The sequence below is a fragment of the Pipistrellus hanaki genome (genome assembly GCF_964339955.1).
Source record: "Pipistrellus hanaki genome assembly, chromosome: 16".
Lineage (NCBI taxonomy): Eukaryota > Metazoa > Chordata > Mammalia > Chiroptera > Vespertilionidae > Pipistrellus > Pipistrellus hanaki.
This window is the reverse complement of record NC_140518.1, coordinates 36,549,349-36,569,558: the sequence shown is the minus strand read 5'-3', so window position 1 is coordinate 36,569,558 and position 20,210 is coordinate 36,549,349. Positions and strand designations below refer to the sequence as shown.

At 36.9% G+C, this 20,210-nt stretch overlaps 1 protein-coding gene across 2 annotated transcripts in view; it reads left to right on the top strand.

Moving 5' to 3' along the window:
• The window catches only part of RABEP1 (rabaptin, RAB GTPase binding effector protein 1), an 81,885-nt gene that overhangs the window by 30,273 nt on the left and 31,402 nt on the right, over nt 1-20,210 (top strand). The window contains exons 2-6 of one of the 2 annotated variants that reach the window (XM_084863261.1): nt 765-893; nt 7,059-7,262; nt 8,644-8,804; nt 13,148-13,267; nt 18,122-18,257. In XM_084863261.1, the coding sequence (XP_084719387.1) occupies nt 765-893; nt 7,059-7,262; nt 8,644-8,804; nt 13,148-13,267; nt 18,122-18,257 (750 nt within the window). The remainder of the gene's footprint in view (nt 1-764; nt 894-7,058; nt 7,263-8,643; nt 8,805-13,147; nt 13,268-18,121; nt 18,258-20,210) is intronic. The other variant, XM_084863262.1, reaches the window with a different exon arrangement.

Below are 20,210 nucleotides of genomic sequence, written 5' to 3'. Positions count from 1 at the left end.
TTTATTTATTTATTTATTTATTTTAAAATATATTTTATTGATTTTGTACAGAGAGGAAGGGAGAGAGATAGAGAGCTAGAAACATCAATGAGAGAGAGTCATCGATCAGCTGCCTCTTGCACACCCCCCACTGGGGATATGCCGGCAACCAAGGTACATGCCCTTGACCGGAATTGAACCCGGGTCCCTTCAGTCCCCAAGCCGACGCTCTATCCATTGAGCCAAACCGGTTTCGGCTTATTTTTTATTTTTATGAGAGGTTATTTGAGCCAAACTGATGACACATGCTGGGGAGCAAGATCTCAAATGTTCCTAGCCCAAATAATTTAATATTTAACAATTCCAGAAGTGGACTGACATTCTGTCAGTAATACAAAGAGACTGTGTTGGGAAATTTGCCATATGTGATTTTCCATATATAGGCTGTTGCACTTTACATGATTTATTTACAGTGTGTATATTAAGTCTAATAGAAGTTTCTTCCCCCCCCCCCCCAAAAAAAAAAAAAAAAACAGCCTTTATTGACAGGAAGGTGGGAGGAAAGATTTGGATTTAGGAATGCAAATTTGGATGGGTGCAACTCCCATCTCGGTCACCAAAGAAGTTTATTATTTTTAAAATTAGAACTTCTGAGATTGGATCTTTGGAAGAAGATCGACTACCTGTTTCATTATAGAAATGTCCAGTTAGAATACTAATTTATTCTTGTAACAATTTTAAAAAATTAGAGTTTTTACATGTTAACTAGTATATTTTTTTTCCAGTTTCTCTTCAGCAACGGGTAGCAGAATTGGAAAAAATTAATGCAGAATATTTACGTGCACAGCAGCAGCTTGAACAAGAATTTAATCAAAAGAGAGCAAAATTTAAAGAGTTATATTTGGCTAAAGAGGGTAAGTTTATAAGTCTAACCCTAACCCCATACTAAGACTGCCTTAAAATGTCAGGTTTCTTGGTAATATAATACATTGCTGTCATTGAATAAACTTTGATTTTATTTGTACTTATATTGTATAATAAAAGTCTATTTAGAGGTAAGGATTAAGAATGGAATTGAAAAACAAACTGAAAAATGCAGTATTCAGATTTTTCCTTGTCTTTTAACCTTAATGATGATATTTAATATAGTGGACTATATAGTTCTGGGTCACAGGACTTTTGGTGCTCTGAACACTTGAGAGATAGTGCCAGACAAACCAAGACTGTTGGCATTCTAATAATAGCTTTAGCCATGTTATATTAAAATTGATAGTTCATGGAATTTATCCAACAATTGTTCAGTTATTTATTCATAAATATTTATTTAATACCTATGATGCAGGCATTGTCAGGTGCTTGGTATACAAAAGGGGCAACAGTCACATGGTTCTTTAACTCATAGAACTTGAACGCTAGTGAGGAAAATAGGTATTAAGTAATTGTGTGAGTTGTTTTAAAAAAGGCAGATACATAAGAGCATATATGAGGGATCTAATCTGAAGGATAGGGGAATGGTTTACATTTTGGATACTGACCTAGTAAAATATGGATAGGTTTTTCACAGCCTTCTAGACCAGTGGCTCTCAAACATTAATGTGGATAAAAATCACCTGGAGAGCTTGTTAAGTACATGGTATGTTGGGGTGGGGCCTGAGAATTTGCATTTCTAATAAGCTCATAGGTGACTGCAGTATTGCTTGTCCAAGGACACAGTTTGAGAACTACTGCTCTAGACTAGTAATCATCCAGCTTTGAAATTTACTTAAAATTTAAAAATATGTGAATGATGTAAATTCTATCATATTGTCAATACTGACAATTTAAAACTTCATGCTTTTAAGCATATCAAGTGGAATCAATCATAGTTATTTAATACCCATCACCATCCATTTAATAAAAAATACATGAATAAGCTCTTTAGCAGAAATTTTGCATTTTCTTTTTACATCTTTCTCAGAATATTATTCTAAAGTTTTTTTTTAGATCACAAACTAGAGTGTGCATCAGAATTTTATCTGTAGGCTTTATATATAACAAAGCCCCAGAGTTTCTGATTCACTAGATCTATAGGATTCTGGAATTTGCATTTCTAGCAATTTATCAGGTAATGTTGATGTTGATTGAGGGACCACACTTTGAGAATCATTGGCCTAAAGTAATAATTTATTCTTAAAAGCCATTCAAAAATTTTTTTTGATCAGCCCTGACTGGGTAATTTAGTTGGTTAGAGCATTGACCTTTAAAGGTTGTGGGTTTGATCCTTGGTCAGGGCACATACGAGAATCAGCATATGAATACATAATTAAGTGGAGAAAGAAATCGATGTTTCTAAAATCAATAAAATAAAATGAAAAATGTGATCATATTTCTCTATAACAAAAATAGTATGCAAATTTCTTTGTTGAGTTATTAATAGTTATTAAAAGTACACATGCCATAAATATTTTACACATTTAAAAAAAGAATTATTGACTGGCTAAGTTAATTAGTGTGGCTCAGTGGTTGAGCATTGACCTATGAACCAGAAAGTCACAGCTCATGCCCAGGTTGCTGGCTCAATCAGTTAGGAAGTGTGCAGGAGACAGTCAATTGGTGATTCTCATCATTAATGTTGCTATCTCTTCCTTTCTGAAATTAATAAAAATATATTTTAAAAAAGAATTATTAAAATGTAAAAATTAGCCCTGGCTGGTGTGGCTTAGTTTGTTGGAGCGTCATCCAATGTTACCTGAAGATTGTGGGTTGATTCCTGGTGAGGGTGGGCACCAGGCAACTGGTTGATGTGTCTCTCTCTTTTTTCCTTCTTTCTTTACTTAAAAAAAAAAAAAAAAAAAAAAAAAAAATCAATTAAAAAAGTTGTAAAAATGATTGGAAATGCATGTCTTACAAAATATATTGGATCTCCCTCCTAATTTAGATAATTAACTTCTGGGTGAATATTATTTACTTCTAGAAAAAAAAATAAGATTCGGGTTTTTGTTTTAGATATAAGTGCTGAGAACCTTTGGTCTCATAAATAAGTAGATATAAATAGAAGTATTTTTTAAAATAGCAATTATTATTCCATTCATTTAACTTTCTGAATTATATGTTAAATCACAAAGTGTTCTAGCTTCAAAAATATTTTTATTCTATTGGTTGACAACTCAATTAAGTCTTCCTTCAGTTTTGTCGAAAGCAGACTGTCACCTGATCTGCCAAAAGATGTGTTACTCAGTTACTAGTCATTCACTTTTTTAGTACTGAAATTAGTATTTTAAATTGTTTCTCTGGTTTGGTATCAGAGAGTTTTTATGCAACAGAGCAGTGAACCATAGTAAAATTCAGGATGGATAAAAAGCCTTTTTTTTTGTTAAGTGGGACAAAGGTGTTAAGAAAAGGGTAGTGAGTGAGCAAGGAGGATCTACATTTACGTAAAAACCTCTCTGTTTTAGGAAAGAATATTTATGAAATTTGAGGATCTAGAAGTGGATTTCTTTAAAACATCATGAGCCTATGAATCGCCTGGAAAATCTTTGTATATCCGCAGGGGTACATGGGCACTTTGAAAACTACTGTTTTCATCACTTTGAAACAGTAGTTTTCAAAGTGAAGGAGTTCAGACTACAGATTGTAAGTCATTGATGGGTAAAAAAATTGAGGGGATGTGAACAGCAGTTTTTAAAAATAAGAATATAATGGGAAATAAAATAGCACATTATATTTGATGAGGTTAAGTATGTATGGTTGCGCAAAATTTTTTTTTAATATGTTTTTTATTGATTTTTTACAGAGAGGAAGGGAAAGAGATAGAGAGCTAGGAATGTTGATGAGAGAGAGACATGGACCAGCCGCCTCCTGCCCACCCCCTACTGGGGATATGCCCTCAACCAAGGTACATGCCCTTGACTGGAATCGAACCCGGGACCTTTCAGTCCCCAAGCCGACACTCTATCCATTGAGCTAAAGCGGTCTCGGCTGGTTGCACAAATTTTTTTGTTTTAGTTATATATGTGTATGTATATGTGTATGTGATATGACATATATTTCTTGCTATGAGCTGTGATCAAAGAAGTTTGAAAGCTACTGTTCTTAGGCTTCACAGAATTCAGCCCTGGGTTGGAAATGCTTACTGACACTAGTATGGGTTGGGGATTTTTTTCCCCTCCTGGCTCACAGGAGGCTGTTGCTGTTTTGTTTTGTTCCTTCATAGGCTAACAAGGAGGTGGTAAAGCTGGTATCCTGTTTAGGCATGCTGGCAATCTGTAAGATACTGTAGAGGTTGGGATGAATGAGATACGGTTTTTATCTTTCAGGAAGTATAGTCTGCTGGGGTAGGTAATACATTTTGCACAGTATCATCATTGTTTGAATATATATTAAATATTATGAGAAATTCTGTCCAATTCTTCATGTTCATTTGAATTTGTTAACCTTTCCCTTTTAAAATTGGTTTTAACCTTTAGTTGATGAGACACCACTGTGCAATAGTATGTTCTTGTTAGGATAACCTGTAATACCTTTAATGTGTGTGTATATATATGGTCATGGCAGTATTTCCTCTGATGACCAATTCAGATTCACTGTGATACTGGCTGTTGACATCTTATTTTTCCTTCACCTCTCACACCAGTAATTCTGTAGCTTGCTCCAGATTAAGTTAACCTTGTCCAAAATTGGTTCATTTGCTTTCTCTTTTTTTCTATTCCTAAATAAAAGTGTTAGAATTTCCCTTTTGCTATTCTTTGAAATTATAAAATTGACTCTCCTATAAAATTCTGGAGAAATGAAAATGATCAAGAACCTCTCATTTCTGAAATGCATTATCAATTACTGATCTAAACCACTTGTAATGTGTATTCATTCAAAAAACATTTGATGTGTTAAAGTTGCTTTGAATACACCTAGACCCAATAAATCTGTTTGGTATTATACTATTGTATCTTTTCTATTTGAAGTTTCCAATGAGCTTAAGCTGGCCAATAAAGAACAGTTGAGGTAACTTTTTACAAAATTTCAAAAGGAATAATGTGAAACTTTTGGAGAGCTTTGGTCTACTTTCTAAAGAAAATGCATAGTATGTAACAGGTAAATGTTGTTTTAGTGTTTGTCTTGGCTGTTTGCCTTTATTAGAATAAAAATCAAATTTATTTATTTATTTAAAGCCATATTCCATAATAAAATTTAATCAGCAGATCTGTTATAATACAAAGAATTCGCCGAAACCGGTTTGGCTCAGTGGTAGAGCGTCGGTCTGCGGACTGAAGGGTCCCGGGTTCGATTCCGGTCAGGGGCATGTACATTGGCTGCGGGCACATCCCCAGTATGTGCAGGAGGCGGCTGGTCGATGTTTCTCTCTCATCGACGTTTCTGGCTCTCTATCTCTCTCCCTTCGTCTCTGTAAAAAATCAATAAAATATTTAATAAAAAAAAAAAAAGACAAAGAATTCATACATTTTCCAGCTCTAAAGAGTCACACAGTCACATATATTCAACATGTTTCAAGATAATGCTTAATAGTATGTAGGAAGATAATATTACTTACAAACTTTAATATATTATGAATTAAAAAAACATTTATATTATTATGTAAACAAAGAAGCAATTTTAAGCAAAAATGAATTTCCTTTAAAAGCAAATATGAATTACAGAATCTCTCCTTTAAAGAGGACAATTTCAACTAGTCCATCTTACAAGCAAAAATATTTATAAAATACCTACATGCTTCTCACACTCATAGCATTTATGTTTACTTTAAATAAAGTTTTACTCATAACATCCCTAGGGTTTTTTTTTTGTTTTTTTTTTTTTAATTTCCATATAGAACTGTCTGGAATAGAAAATTCTAAATATCAGAATCTATGGTTATAAACTTTCACATTCAAAAGTGCAAGTAACGGGGTATAGCTCAGTGGTAGAGCATTTGACTGCAAAAGTGCAAATAACAAATTCTAGTTCTACAGCAATAAAAATTACAACTTAGATGTCCCCTTTTGAGAGCTTGTTTGGAGGTTCTAGCAGGGGAGCGCAGCTACTCATATACCCTTGACCGAAGACCGGTCAGTGACCTCCAGAGGCTTGCTCCAGTGACAGTGACCAGCGCCCTGCCTTGGTTGGGCAGCCCCATTTTCCTGCTCCACCATCCTACCATGGCTGACACCCACCATGTTCCACACTCTGTCGCCTGTGGCCAATGCCTGCCATGTTCCGTGTGTGCCCCAGGTGATTGGTCTATATCCATATTAGGGTTTTATATAGATAGATTAGAGGCCCGTTGCATAAAGAGATTCGTGCAATAGGCCTTCCTTCCCATGGCTCCCAGCACAGGTTTCCTCTGGTACCCAGGACCCAGGCCTTCGCTCCAGCCGGAGTCTTATCTTCTCCATTTTCACTGCAGTCTTCGTTTTTGCCGCAGACTCCAGAGTCTGCAGTCTTTGTCGCTGCAGCTGGAGTGCTGCTCCTGTAGATACCTTCGCCCCTTTGCCCTACCTCTCATAGCAGGCGTCCTGCCCAGCCCGGCCACTCTGCACCTGGAGCAGCTGGGCGGCCTCTATCTTTATCTTTTTATTTTGCATATTCTCTTCTGGTGGGCGTAGCGGAGTAATGGTCAATTTGCAAGTTTCTCTTTTATTAGTGTAGAAGGTAAGGGGAGGTTGATAAATTAATTATAACTTTAAAAACTTGGATCTAGTAATTGCCATGCTTTCTTTTATGAACCATTTCTTGAATGTCTACTTGTGTAAGGTACCGTACTAGAAATCATTTTCAATAAGTTGTTTTATCATTAAAACAACCTTCTGAGGTGGGAATTTTGTAAGATGTGGAATGGAGGCCATAGAGATTAAGTAAGCTCATTTAGCTCTAAAACTATGGCCTGAATCTTTATCTGGTTTCATAGTTAATAATTGATTTTTGATATCCAGCATACCTTAAATCTTTATTAAAATTTTATTTTCTAACTTAATATTTTTCAATCTAATTCCTTACTTGTTCATTTCGATGTTAACATTTTAAATTTAAATGCTTTGTTTCTTCATTGTAGTGCCAGTCTGGTAAAAGTGAGCCCCTCCATAATGGAAAGCGTTTTACTTTTCTTCCAGAGGATCTGAAGAGACAAAATGCAGTGTTACAAGCTGCACAAGATGATTTGGGACACCTTCGAACACAGCTGTGGGAAGCACAAGCAGAAATGGAGAATATCAAGGCCATTGCCACAGTCTCTGAGAATACCAAACAAGAAGCTATAGATGAAGTAAAAAGACAGTGGAGAGAAGAAGTTGCTTCACTTCAGGCTGTTATGAAAGGTAAAGAATGGTTGATCTGTTTTATGATTTTCAAGCTACCTGATTCTGATGATTGAGAACATTTTCAGGGTTTCATTTGTAGCTATATGTTTGTGTGTGTGAGTGTGTGTGTGTGTGTGTGTGTGTGTATATATATATATATATATATATATATATATATATATATATATATATATATATTATTTTACCCAAAGATTAGTTGATTTTAGAGAGGAAGGGAGAGAGAGAGAGAGAAAGAGAAATATTGATGTGAAGGAGAAATATTCATTCTGTACATGCCTCAACTGGGTATTGAATCTGAAACCTGGGTATGTGCCCTAACTGGGAATCAAACCTGTAACTCTTCAGTGCATGAGACGACACTCCAACAAACTGAGCCATACTGGAAGAAGAGTCGGGCAATGCCAATGAATAAAGCTGTATGGGCACGGGAGTATGTAGAACTGGAGAGATCTCCAAGGCAAAGAGTAAACTTATTATTTATACTTATTCCATTATTGCCCATCCAGTCCAGTGTTGTCATGTCTTTTACATTTTTAAGAAAAATTTAGGTTTTTTATGTGAAAAATTTTCTGCAGTTTATGAAATAGAATGGCTAATGGGTTAGAATAGGCTTTATGGGCTGCCAGCTTGTGACCTTTGGTCTAAAGGAAGAGTAGTAATTTAAGTCTCTATCTGTTGGCATATAGTGCTTAATTACTTTCTGCAATTTCTGAGAAGATGATATTAAAATGAAGTTGCTGCTGAATCTTTGGGTTCCTGAAATTAGTTTTATTATAAATGTGAAATAGTGATAACTTTTCTTCTTCTGACTTACCAGTTGTGTGTCATTTCTGCATTACTGCTCTTTTAAGAAGGATGGTTAAGTCTAGCCCTCTTTCTGAGTTTGTGGTTATCACTTAGCGATTATAGTGGCTTACACAAATAGGAGTTCATTTTACTCACAGAAGAAGAAACCCAGAGGTAGGTAATCTACAGCTGGTTACAGTGATTCCACAATGTTCCTAGTGTTCTAGTCTTCATTCTGTTCCTTCTTCCTAAGTATGTGGTTTTCAACCTCACTATGCCTCATGGCTGAAAATGACTGCTCCTCCTTCAATCTGCCTTAGAAAAGCAAACATTGGCGAGAATATGTTGCCTTTCCTAAGCTTTCCTCATCTCTAAAATAATATGACACAGGTTAATTTGAAGATTAGAGATGATTTAAAGCCCATAGTAACATTTTTACACATAATAACTAGAAATGTAGTTAAATTTTTTAGTGAATTAAAAGATTTCCAGAAATTAGACAAAAGCTCTTTATGTAACTACTTAAATTTTAGTGTACCAGAACATTTTTTTCATAATGCTTAGACATGAAATACTTGGTGGTGTTTTATAGAAACAGTTCGTGATTATGAGCACCAGTTCCACCTTCGCCTGGAGCAGGAACGAACACAGTGGGCACAGTATCGAGAATCTGCAGAGAGGGAAATAGCCGATTTAAGGAGAAGGTTGTCTGAAGGTCAAGAGGAAGAAAATTTAGAGAATGAAATGAAAAAGGTATGAAGGAATGTATTTATCTGTAAATATACTTGAATCCAAATGCAAGATGTTTTAATATTGTGGCAATAGAAGATAGATTTTTATGTTTTTTTGTTAGAGGAATTATTTGGACACAAGCCTAACTATAGTACTGGGTAATTTAATGCCCTTTCCACAAATATTGTAATGGAAACTCCCTTACCTTCTTCAAAACTTTGACTAAATATATCCCATGAGGTCTCTCCTGTCCAGCCTATTTAACATTACAACCTATCCACCTCTGATTACACATATTCTATTCTAATTTTCATTTTCCATAGTGCATATTTTATAATATATGTAGCATTCACTTATTTATTATTTTTACTTAACTAGAGGCCCGGTACATGAAATTCATGTACAGGGGGTAGGAGGGTGTCCTTCAGCCCAGCCTGCACCCTCTTCAATCTTGGACCTGTGGGATAAGGCCTAAATGAGCAGTCAGACATCACTCTCACAATCTAGGACTGCTGGCTCCCAACTGCTCACCTGCCTGATTGCCTGTAACCACTTCTGTCTGCCAGCTCAATCACCACTCCCCTGCCAGCCTGATTGACACCTAACTGCCTTCTCCTGCTGGCCTGGTCACCTCTATCTTCCCTTGCAGGCCTGGTTGCCCTCAACAGCCCTCCCCTGCAGGCCTGATCCCTTCCAACTGCCTTCCCCTGCTATCCCGATCAGTCCTAACTGCCCTCCCCCTGTCCAGATTGCCCCTTGGGAGCAGGGGGAAGTGGAGGAAAAGCCCTTAGGGATTATCAGGACCACCAGCAGCAGGCGGGTTAGGTATCACAATGGTCGCCCCCAACTGTCCCCCCACCAGCCTGGTCATCCCTCACTGCCCCCCTCTACTGGCCTGGTTGCCCCTCTCTGCCCCCACTGCTGGCCTGGTGCGCGCCCCCCCCCCCCCCCCCGCCAGCCTGGTTGTCCCTCACTGCCCCCCTCTACCATAGTGGGGGCAGTGAGGGGCAACAACGCTGGTAGAGGGGGGGCAGTGAAGGAGGACCAGGATGGTAGGGGAGCAGTTGGGGGTAACCAGGCCAGCAGGGAGGGCAGTTAGGGGTGACCAGGTCATGGGGGGGGGGCAGTTAGGGGTGAACGGGCAGGCAGGCAGGCAGGCAGGTGAGCATTTAGGAGCCTGTGGACCCAGATTGTGAGAGGGATGTCTGACTTTCATGCATTGAGCCTCTAGTATGTTCATAATCATGATTTCCACAATCTGCCACTTTTTGTCATTTTTAAAATTTATTTAAAAAAAAATAAACTTTATTTTTTAGAACAGTTTTAATTTACAGAAAAATTTTAAGGATAGTACAGAGTTCCCATATACTCCATACCCAATTTTCCCTATTATTATCATTACTAGTGGCCTGGTGCATGGATTTGTGCACATTGAAATAAATTAATTAGGAGAAAGATTCGTGTGGTAATTACATTACTGTAAAAAAAAATTACATGTCAAAATAGTATCTACACTAATAAAAGAGAAAGATGCAAATTGACCATACCTTCACGACACTAGCCAATCAGGAGTGAGTATGCAAATTAACCCAACAAAGATGGTGGGTTAATTTGCATATACAGGCACCAAATGGCCAGGGCAGGATGCAGGCATTTCACACTGCCCCAGCCACTTGGGGCCTCTGGGCAGTGTGGGAAGGCGGAAAGGCGACTCCGGGCTGGAGTGAGGTGGTGCTGGCAGCCAGGGGAAGGAAGGCTCATTCTTGCACAAATCTTTGTGCATCAGGCCTGTAATATATAATATCCTAAATAATGAAACCCTAATATGCAAATTGACTGAATAGTGGAATGACCAATTGCTGTGATGTACACTGACCACCGAGGGAAGATGCTCAACGTAGGAGCTGTCCCCTGGTGGTCAGTGTGCTCCCACAGGGGGAGCGCTGCTCAGCCAGAGGCTGGGTTTATGGCTGGTGAGCACAGTGACGGTGGCCTCTCCTGCCTCCATAGCAGTGCTAAGGAGCAGTAAGCCCAGCTTCTGGCTGGCAGGCACAGCAGTGGTGATGGGGGCCTCTCTAGCCTCCGCAGCAGCGCTTAGGACCCCTCAGTGGATGTCCGCCTTCCAGCTTAGGAGGGGTCCCAGACTGTGAGAGGGTGCAGGTGGGGCTTGAATCACTTCCCCATGCATGAATTTTGTGGACCAGGCCTCTAGTATCCATAATAATAAAAGTGTAATATACTAACTAGACCAAACATCCTTCTGGACAACCTTCTGGATGAAGCCAGGGCTGCGACGGAAGCCCGGGTCCTGGGTGCCGGAGGGAAACCAGTACTGGCAGCCTAGGGAAGGAAGGCCTACTCATGCACAAATTTCATGCACACTAATAGATATATTAGTATGATACATTTATCACAGTTAATAAACCAATATTAATTTTTATTATTAAAGTCTATTCTTTGTGTTCAGTTTTTATTAGTTTTTCCCTAATGCCTTTTTTTTTTTCTGTCCCAGGAACCACTCCAGCATACCACATTACATTTAGTCATGTCTCTTTAGGCTCCTCTTGTCTGTGACAGTTTTTCAGATTTTTCTTCTTTTTAATGACTTTTCTGTCATTAAAAAATAATAATCTTTAAAAAAAACTTTTATTTGTGATGGTATGTAATACTTGGAATTGTGAGGTCATCTTTGCATTAATAAATAACTCAATCTGTATTAAATTCTTTGCTTTTCCCCTCCATTTGCTTTCTTGCTGATTTTTATCACCTGACTTCTATCACCAATTAGTCTTTACTGAAGGTAATTAAATTTACATGCCTTCCAAACAGGACTTAGTATGAAATTAAATAAGTGATGAATTGACTTTATAAAAACTGGAAAACAAATTGAATCCTTCTCTTTTCTGAGAAATACGTTTTCTAGGGGAAAAAATCTTCATTCACATTTGGGCATATATGATATTTAGTGAATAAGGTTACTTTCTCTTTTTACTGCTAGAGGCCTCATGCATGAAATCCGTGCACAGGTAGTGTCCCTAGGCCTGGCTGGTGATCTGGACCAAGCAAGGCTGCTGGCCAGGGCCTTCCTTCTGGCTGCTGGCTGGGGCCTCCCTTTCCCAGGTGCTGGCTGCTGGCTAGGGCCTTTCTTCGTTCTGTGCTGCCCCCTGATGGTCACTGCACATCATAGCAAGGGATTGAACTCCTGAGGGGATACTTTCCATATTAGCCTTTTATATGTATAGATGAGGAAAACAGCTAACTTTTTGCCTTTATTTTAGGTTATATATATTCTAGTGTCTTGTTGCATGGGTTTGTGCATGTTGGAAGGAAATTGATTAGTCCCTCTGATGCAGGAACTAAAGCAGGCGTTCCCGGGTGGTGGCTGGTGGGGCAGAACTGGGCTGGACACACCCTAGAGCCAACCTCCCACGGTCTCTCCCCTGCTGGCTGCACCTGGGCCAGCACCGCGGCTCGAAGGGCGTCTGCAGAGTGAGTGGGGGTCCCTCCATCAGGTGGGACCCCTTGGCCTGACCTATGGGGATCAGGTTGAAACTTGCTCTCTAATATCTCCGGAGGGGTTCCAGAGAGCTAGAGGAATCGGGCTCCCTCTTCTCTGGTTCTGGGGTGCGTTACCCGAGAACCACTGCTGCCAAGTCACCAAAACTTGATAGCTCCAACATTGAGCATTGCCCCTTGGTGGTCAGTGTGTGTCATAGCTACTGGCCAGTCAGCCGGTTGCTTAGCCTTTTATATTTAAAGATATGTAAGTTTCTCACCAGTTAACTAGCTAATGAATCTTATTTCTTGTAATCCTTTTTGAGAATGAAGGATGCAAAACAGCACAATATATTTAGAGGTCATTCTTTGGGTTTCTTTCATTTAAATGTCAAAAGTAAAAAGATATTTAAAGTTCTCTGTTTAAATAACCAGATGAAAGCCTTTTATGTAGCAATATAATTTTCTAATTATTTTAGAAAATACATTGTTCTATTTTTTAATGTTTAAAAAATAGTCTTTTCAGTAGTTGTAAGAAATTATGTTTTCATTAATTTAGTAACCAGAATTATAAAAAAATATTGTGTGTATTCCTTTTACACATGGAATATTTTCCAACTCAATTACTCAATTAATTAAAAAATCAAAAGTGTCATGGTGAATTCATATTCTTCTAAATTCTACATGGAATACATGCAAAACTATGATTATGACTTGACATTTAAAGTAATGCAACATTTAAAGTTAGACATGGTTCACTTTTGTGAGTGCTTTAAGACTTATTATACTAATTTTAATAAGTGGGTAGGTCATTTCTTAGAAAAGCAATAAATCAATAAGTTGAAGTACTTAATTCTTTTTAACCATAGGCCCAAGAAGATGCTGAAAAACTTCGGTCTGTTGTGATGCCCATGGAGAAGGAAATTGCAGCTTTGAAAGATAAACTGACAGAGGCTGAAGACAAGGTTAAAGAGCTGGAAGCCTCAAAGGTTGTGAAACATTGTTCATTTACTTAAAACCCAAGTGCTACTCTAATGCCAAGGGCAAAGTTAGAATCATTAAGAGGGTAAAAACTATAATTCAGACTATTTATCTTGAGAATCTTACTTTCTTTAAAATGCTAAAAAATGCTAGGAGATGATTTTGTTCTCGTATTATAAACAATCGCAATAGTGATGCTGATGCTGCTTTGTTACAAAGTTAGTGTTTATTTTCTTGTCAGAATGAGACCTGATCTCATTCAGTTTCATATATATATATATATATATATATATATATATATATATATATATATATATATATAAAATTGATTTCAAAGAGGAAGGGAGAGAGAGAGAAAAACAAAACAAATCACCCATGATGAAAGAGAATCATTGATCGGCTGCCTCCTGCCCCACCCTGGGGATTGAGTCCACAACCTGGCCATGTACCCTGACCAGGAATTGAACTGTGGTCTCCTGATTCATAGGTCAATGCTGTTCTGAGGTGATGAAATTATTTGTTGTTCTGAGGTGATAAAATCACACATCTTGTTTTTTTTTGTTTTGTTTTTTTAATATATTTTATTGATTTTTTACAGAGAGGAAGGGAGAGGGATAAAAAGTTAGAAACATCGATGAGAGAGTAACATCAATCAGCTGCCTCCTGCACACCGCCCACTGGGGATGTGCCTGCAACCCAGGTATATGCCCTTGACCGGAATCGAACCCGGGGCCCTTGAGTCTGAAGGCCGACACTCTATCCATTGAGCCAAACCGGTCCCGGCGAAATCGCACATCTTCCCACTATTCTGCCACTTTGTCCAGCATATCCATGCTGTATCAGTTACCTGCCTGTTAGTCACTTAGTAGTTGTCTCAGTTTTCAGTATCACACTGCAGTATAACAGTGCTTAAGTTCAAGTAACCCTTATTTTAATTAATGCCCCAAAAGACAACAGTAGTGATACTAACAATTTAGATATGCCAAAGAGAAGCTACAAAGTATATGTATGTATGTATAAGAAAAAATATACTGTGTATATGGTTAGGTACTATCCTTGCTTTCAGGCATCCACTAGGGGACTTGGAATGTACCGCCACAGATATGGGGGACTATTTTATATAATTTATCTAGAATACATCTAAACAAAAATGGGCAAGATCTTTATGGAGTGTATAGGGTGGAGCAAAAGTAGGTTTACAGTTATTTGTACGGAAAATAATACAATAATTAATAAATAATAATATAAGAATAAACTTTTTTGTGTACAGATAGTTGTAAATGTACTTTTGCCCCACCCTGTATTAAAAATGAAGATTGAATACATGTGTGTTCCTTAATGAAAAGATAATGTATTGTAAAGCAGGCATATACTTAGGAGCCTTGGGTTGTCATGGAATATTTTGCAGATGCAGTTGTAAACAGGATGAGCTTAATAGGAGCTCAATGGAAAATGTAGCCAACTGCAAAGAAGAAATCAATGTGTAATTAACCAAACTGTATATAAGGAATGGCTAAGGCTTCTTCTTCAAGGAGACAGAGCTTTGAATGTGAATCTCCTGTCTCTCTTATTTACTGCAAGTAAATAAAACTACCTTGTGACAACCAAAACAAGCAGACAGTATATCCGGAAAATAATCTATAAATTCAAAATTCCACTAAAAAATTCAATAAGAAACTTGGTAAGTAGATCCTAGAATTCATATAGACAAGCAAAGGATCAGAAATATATCCAGCAAAATTTTAAGAAGGCAAGGTGAGAAGAATTGCCCTATCTACCAGATATTAACACATTGTAAAGCTACTGTAATTAAGATAATTTGTTATTGACTTAGGGATAAACAAATAGACCAATGAAACAGATTAGAGAACCCCGAAATAGACTCATATATGAAAATTAGATACATGACACGTGGCATTACAAATCAGTGGGAAAAGAAAGGGTTGTTAAAAAATAGGCTTTTAAAATAATTAGTTATAAATATGGAATTAAGTGAAATAAACTTTCTACCTCACACTTTACAAATAATTTTGTTTTTTATTTTTTAAATATATATTTTATTGATTTTCCACAGAGAGGAAGAGAGAGGGGTAGAGAGTCAGAAACATCCATGAGAGAGAAACATTGGTCAGCTGCCTCCTGCACACCCCCCACTGGGGATGTGCCCGCAACCAAGGTACATGCCCTTGACCGGAATCGAACCTGGAACCCTTCAGTCCGAAGGCTGACGCTCTTATCCACTGAGCCAAACCATTGAGGTTAGGGCTACAAATAATTTTAATGAATTAAAAACCTTAAGAGTGAAAAGTAAATCTTTAAAACTTTCTATGTTAAAAAAGGGGAATGTTTGGAGGACAAAACATTTTTTTAGACAAAATTATTGACTGTGAAAGAAATGATTGACAAATTTGCCTACCTTAGAATATAAAACTTCTTTTTACAAGATGTCACACCTAAAGTTGAAGAGCTATAGACTTAGAAGTTATGTATCTATACCTCAGATACCTGACAAAAGATTAGTATCCAGACTTAATAAAAATTGCTTAGCCCTCAAGTGACAAATGGCCCAGTAGAGAAATAAGAATAGGAACAAGCAGTTCATAAAAGAGGAAATCACAATGGTCAAAGAATGTGAAAAAATATTGAACTTCACTGGAAATCAGGGTAATGTAAGTGAAAATGGGATACCATTTTATCCTAACCAGATTACATTACAAATTTGTTGTGTTTAGCCTGGCCAGTGTTACTCACCAGTTGAGTGTTGATCCAGGAACCAAGAGTCACTGGTTCAATTCCCAGTCAGGTCACATGCCCAGGTTTCGAGCTCTGTCCCCAGTGGGGGAGCGTGCAGGAGGCTGCTGATTGGTGATGTTTTTCATTGATGTTTCTATTTATCTCTGTTCTCCCCTCTGTCTCTTAAAAAAAAAAAATGTTGTGTTCACTACCTGTTTGTGTGGGACTTTTCCCAGTTCTAGCTGCTGTGTCAAGTTGGAGCCCTGGTAGACTGTTAGGGGGTTCTTGGGGTTCTTGTTACTTTTGTTACTTTCTCTTGTAGATGATGGTACCACATAAGTCCCATATAGATAGCTTTCAGTGGTTTTTCCCCATATTCTGTTTATCACTTGGTTTTGTTTTCTTTTAGATATCCATGTGTTTTTGTTTTTGTTTTTAAAAATATATATTTTTATTGATTTCAGAGAGAGGAAAGGAGAGAAAATCAATTGACTGAGCTATACCATCTGGGCTGTTATTTTATTTTTGTAAAGATTTTTTAAAATTGATTTTTAGAGAGAGAAGGGAGAGGGGGAGAGAGCAAGAAACATCGATGTGAGTGGGAAAGATGGATTGGATGCCTCCTGCACGCCCCCCTACCTACTTGACTGGAAATCCAACTGGCAATTGATGCCTAACCCAGCCACCCTAGCCAGGGCTGGTTTTCTAATTTTAATTAACTCTTGTTTAGGACATGTGGAGTTCAAGGAAATTCATGTACTATACCACCATTGCCACTATTTTCCCAGAGTCCTGCTCAATAGCTTTTGAATGTTAGAAATGTAATGTTAATTGAGTCAAATATTTGTTCTAAGAAGTAATAACTGGCAGAGTTAGTGGTATGTATCATTATTTTGTATCTGCTGCATTGACTCTTTACCATCAACTGAACAATCATTCTCTCCAGGTAATAGGAAAATGCCTCACAACAGCCAGCACTTTGTCATGCTTGGTTAATATCTTTCTGATTGGCTGACAACCTCCAGTGAAGCATCAAATGGCAGCTTTAAATAATTATGTTAGTCTGTGACCAGTTTCACTGTATTGAATTAATATCTAGGAATAAAGATAACTGAAAACAGATCAGTGAGCTATTTCATGTTTAAAGAAGTGGGAAGATAAAAGGCATGATAATGACCTTGAAAATTAAATTAGACATAATCATTAGGAAAACGATTTGTAATACCACATGAAAGTTAACTAAAAGCCAATGAATGGACAGTCTCTTAGGCAGGGTGGAACATGTAATTCTGTAATCACTTTCTAGGGCAAGATTGCATTTTATTTTGTTTATAACTATTTTCAGATTTAGACTGAATTGTTAACATTTGAACATTATCATTGATTGCTAAACAGAAGTAAAACATTTTTTTTTTTTAATTTTATGATTTAAAAAGTATTCTGCATTTGCCTTCATGTTCGTATTTGTTCCGGTATAAGACCAGTTATTTTCCTCATGACTTTCTCATTTTTCCTTCCATGAATATGTGTCTGTGAAAATGTCTCCTTTTTATAAATTAATGCATTTGTAATTATCGCACTAGAAATCAAAGAAAAGCAAACTTTATAGGGTATGGTACTATTTTTAACTTTATAAACTAACTACTGTCTAAAATAAAAACAGCCTAGTGCTACTGAGAATAAGATAAAATGAACAGCTGAAACCAGTTTGGCTCAGTGGATAGAGCCAAACTCAGTGGATAGAGTCTGCGTACTGAAAGGTCCCAGGTTCAATTCCGGTCAAGGGCATGTACATTGGTTGCGGGCACATCCTCAGTTAAGGGGTGTGCAAGAGACAGCTGGTTGATGTTTCTCTTTCATCGATGTTTCTAGCTCTCTATCCCTCTCCCTTCCTCTCTGTAAAAAATCAATAAAATATATTTTAAAAAAAAGAAAATCAACATATGTTTGTGTAGCTCTGGAAATACAAATTGGAACTACCTTTTTGAAAAGAAGGTACAAAACTTATGTGCAATCTCCATTGTATAGTTACTCTCATGTTTTGATTATGGATAATGCCTACTATTAGTTATTCCCCCAATTTCCTATATAAGTGTGTACATTTTAGTTTAATAGAATGTATCTTTCAGGTTAAAGAACTGAATCATTATCTGGAGGCTGAGAAATCTTGTAGGACTGACCTAGAAATGTATGTAGCTGTTTTAAATACTCAGAAATCCGTTCTGCAGGAAGATGCTGAGAAACTGCGAAAAGAATTGCATGAAGGTAAATATATATTTTATATATTTTTATCTTAGTTTCTAAGAGAACTATGATACTGATGAACAAAACAGTAACAAATCTTAAAATACTATTCCAACATATTAATGATTTAATTTAAGCTTTCGCAGTTGGTTTGAATATTCCCATGAAAATCTGGAGATTTGAGGTCTGCTAAAGATAGTTAGATCATTAGTGGATTCTCTTTCTTACAGGACCCAGTGATAACTTCACTGGGCATGAGCTCTTGGCTGAAAGATAATGGGGCTGGGAACTACTGCTTAAACTGTTTTTGCCCTGGATCCATTTTGATGGAGATGGGTTAGCAAAAGTGATGTAAACAAATAATGTATTCTGGTGTTCTTTAGTAACATCCCTGTTTATAAGAGATAATTTTGATATCACTAGTTTGGTAGCAGAGAGGAGATGCATAAATTGACTATTTTCCCAGGACAAAGGAAGAAGGCTCATCTTTTCCTCATTTTAAGTAAAAATATACTTTTATCTTTAATTCTTCTACTATTCCTGTATACCTGGGGTTCTTAACTTTTTTGTGTCATGGACTCTTGGGAATTTTGTGAATCCATTTCAGAATAATGTGTTTAATCCATAAAATACATAGAATTACAAAAGAAACCAATTATATGTGGTATAGTAATGAATGTGCTATTGCAATAATGCATTAAATAACAAGTGATATAATAATGAATCTGCTATTGCAATAATACATTAAATAACAAGGTCTAGCAGAAGGTCTAATAACATAATTTTGAAGTAGTGATGAGCATAAGTTTTTTATATATATATATATATATAATATATATATAATATATATCTTAATATAAAGATATCTGTGGCTTCTGTTGGTGATCAGGTCATAGGCATTATTATATTTACTGTGGTTGGTTTCCTACATTAATTGAAGGAAATGATAAATTTCAGTTAGAGTAGCCGAAACTGGTTTGGCGTAATGGATAGAGCTTCGGGCTGCGGACTGAAAGGTCCTGGGTTCGATTCCGGTCAAGGGCACATACCTTGGTTGCGGGCACATCCCTGGTGGGGGTGTGCAAGAGGCAGCTGGTCGATGTTTCTTTGTCATTGACATTTCTAGCTCTCTATCCCTCTCAATTTCTCTCTGTGTAAAATCAATAAAAAAATACACATTAAAAAAAAATTCAGTATGAGTAAGTAAAAATCTAATTTTTCACCCTCATCCAATTATATGCACTCCATTGAAATCTTATATTTGTTTCAGGTTATGCTAGAAACACATTTTATTTATTTATTTTTTTAAATATATTTTATTTCAGTCCCCAGGCCGATGCTCTATCCACTGAGCCAAACCGGTCCCGGCTCCTTATTTATTTATTTTTTTAGTAACACATTTTAATATGCAGGTTTAGTTCTATATTGATAGAGTCCTACAGTGAATACTTTTAGGTATAGCAAATGCTATGAAACATATAGTCTTCTGTAAATAATTTAGGTTTGCATATGAGTTTTTTCCCTAAATAGTGGAAAGCTGAAATTATATAAGTGTACAGAATATTTCATAAAATGTTATGAAAATAACTCAAAGTTGGAACAAGTCTTTGGCTTTCAGGAAACATTTTTCAAATGTGCTGCTGCAGTGAAAAAGACATCCAAACTCTGAAAGGATATATTAAAAAAAAAATTGTTATTGCTATTTAAACTATGTGCCCAAACTTTCCAGAAATAGTATAAGATTGACAAACTTTCCTAATATATCTGGAAAAGTATCTGAGTATGTGGATAGAGTAATTTCCTACTGAAAACCACCAAAAATAGTATTTGAATGAAAAGAAGACAGAGTAAGCAGCAGCCTAAATTGGTGGAATTAGATATACAGTACAACCAAATTAGTGCAATTGCATATCAGAGGTGCTAGGATTGGAATGTGGTAGGAGGCAGCAGTGTCACAGATAGGCTTCTTCGAAG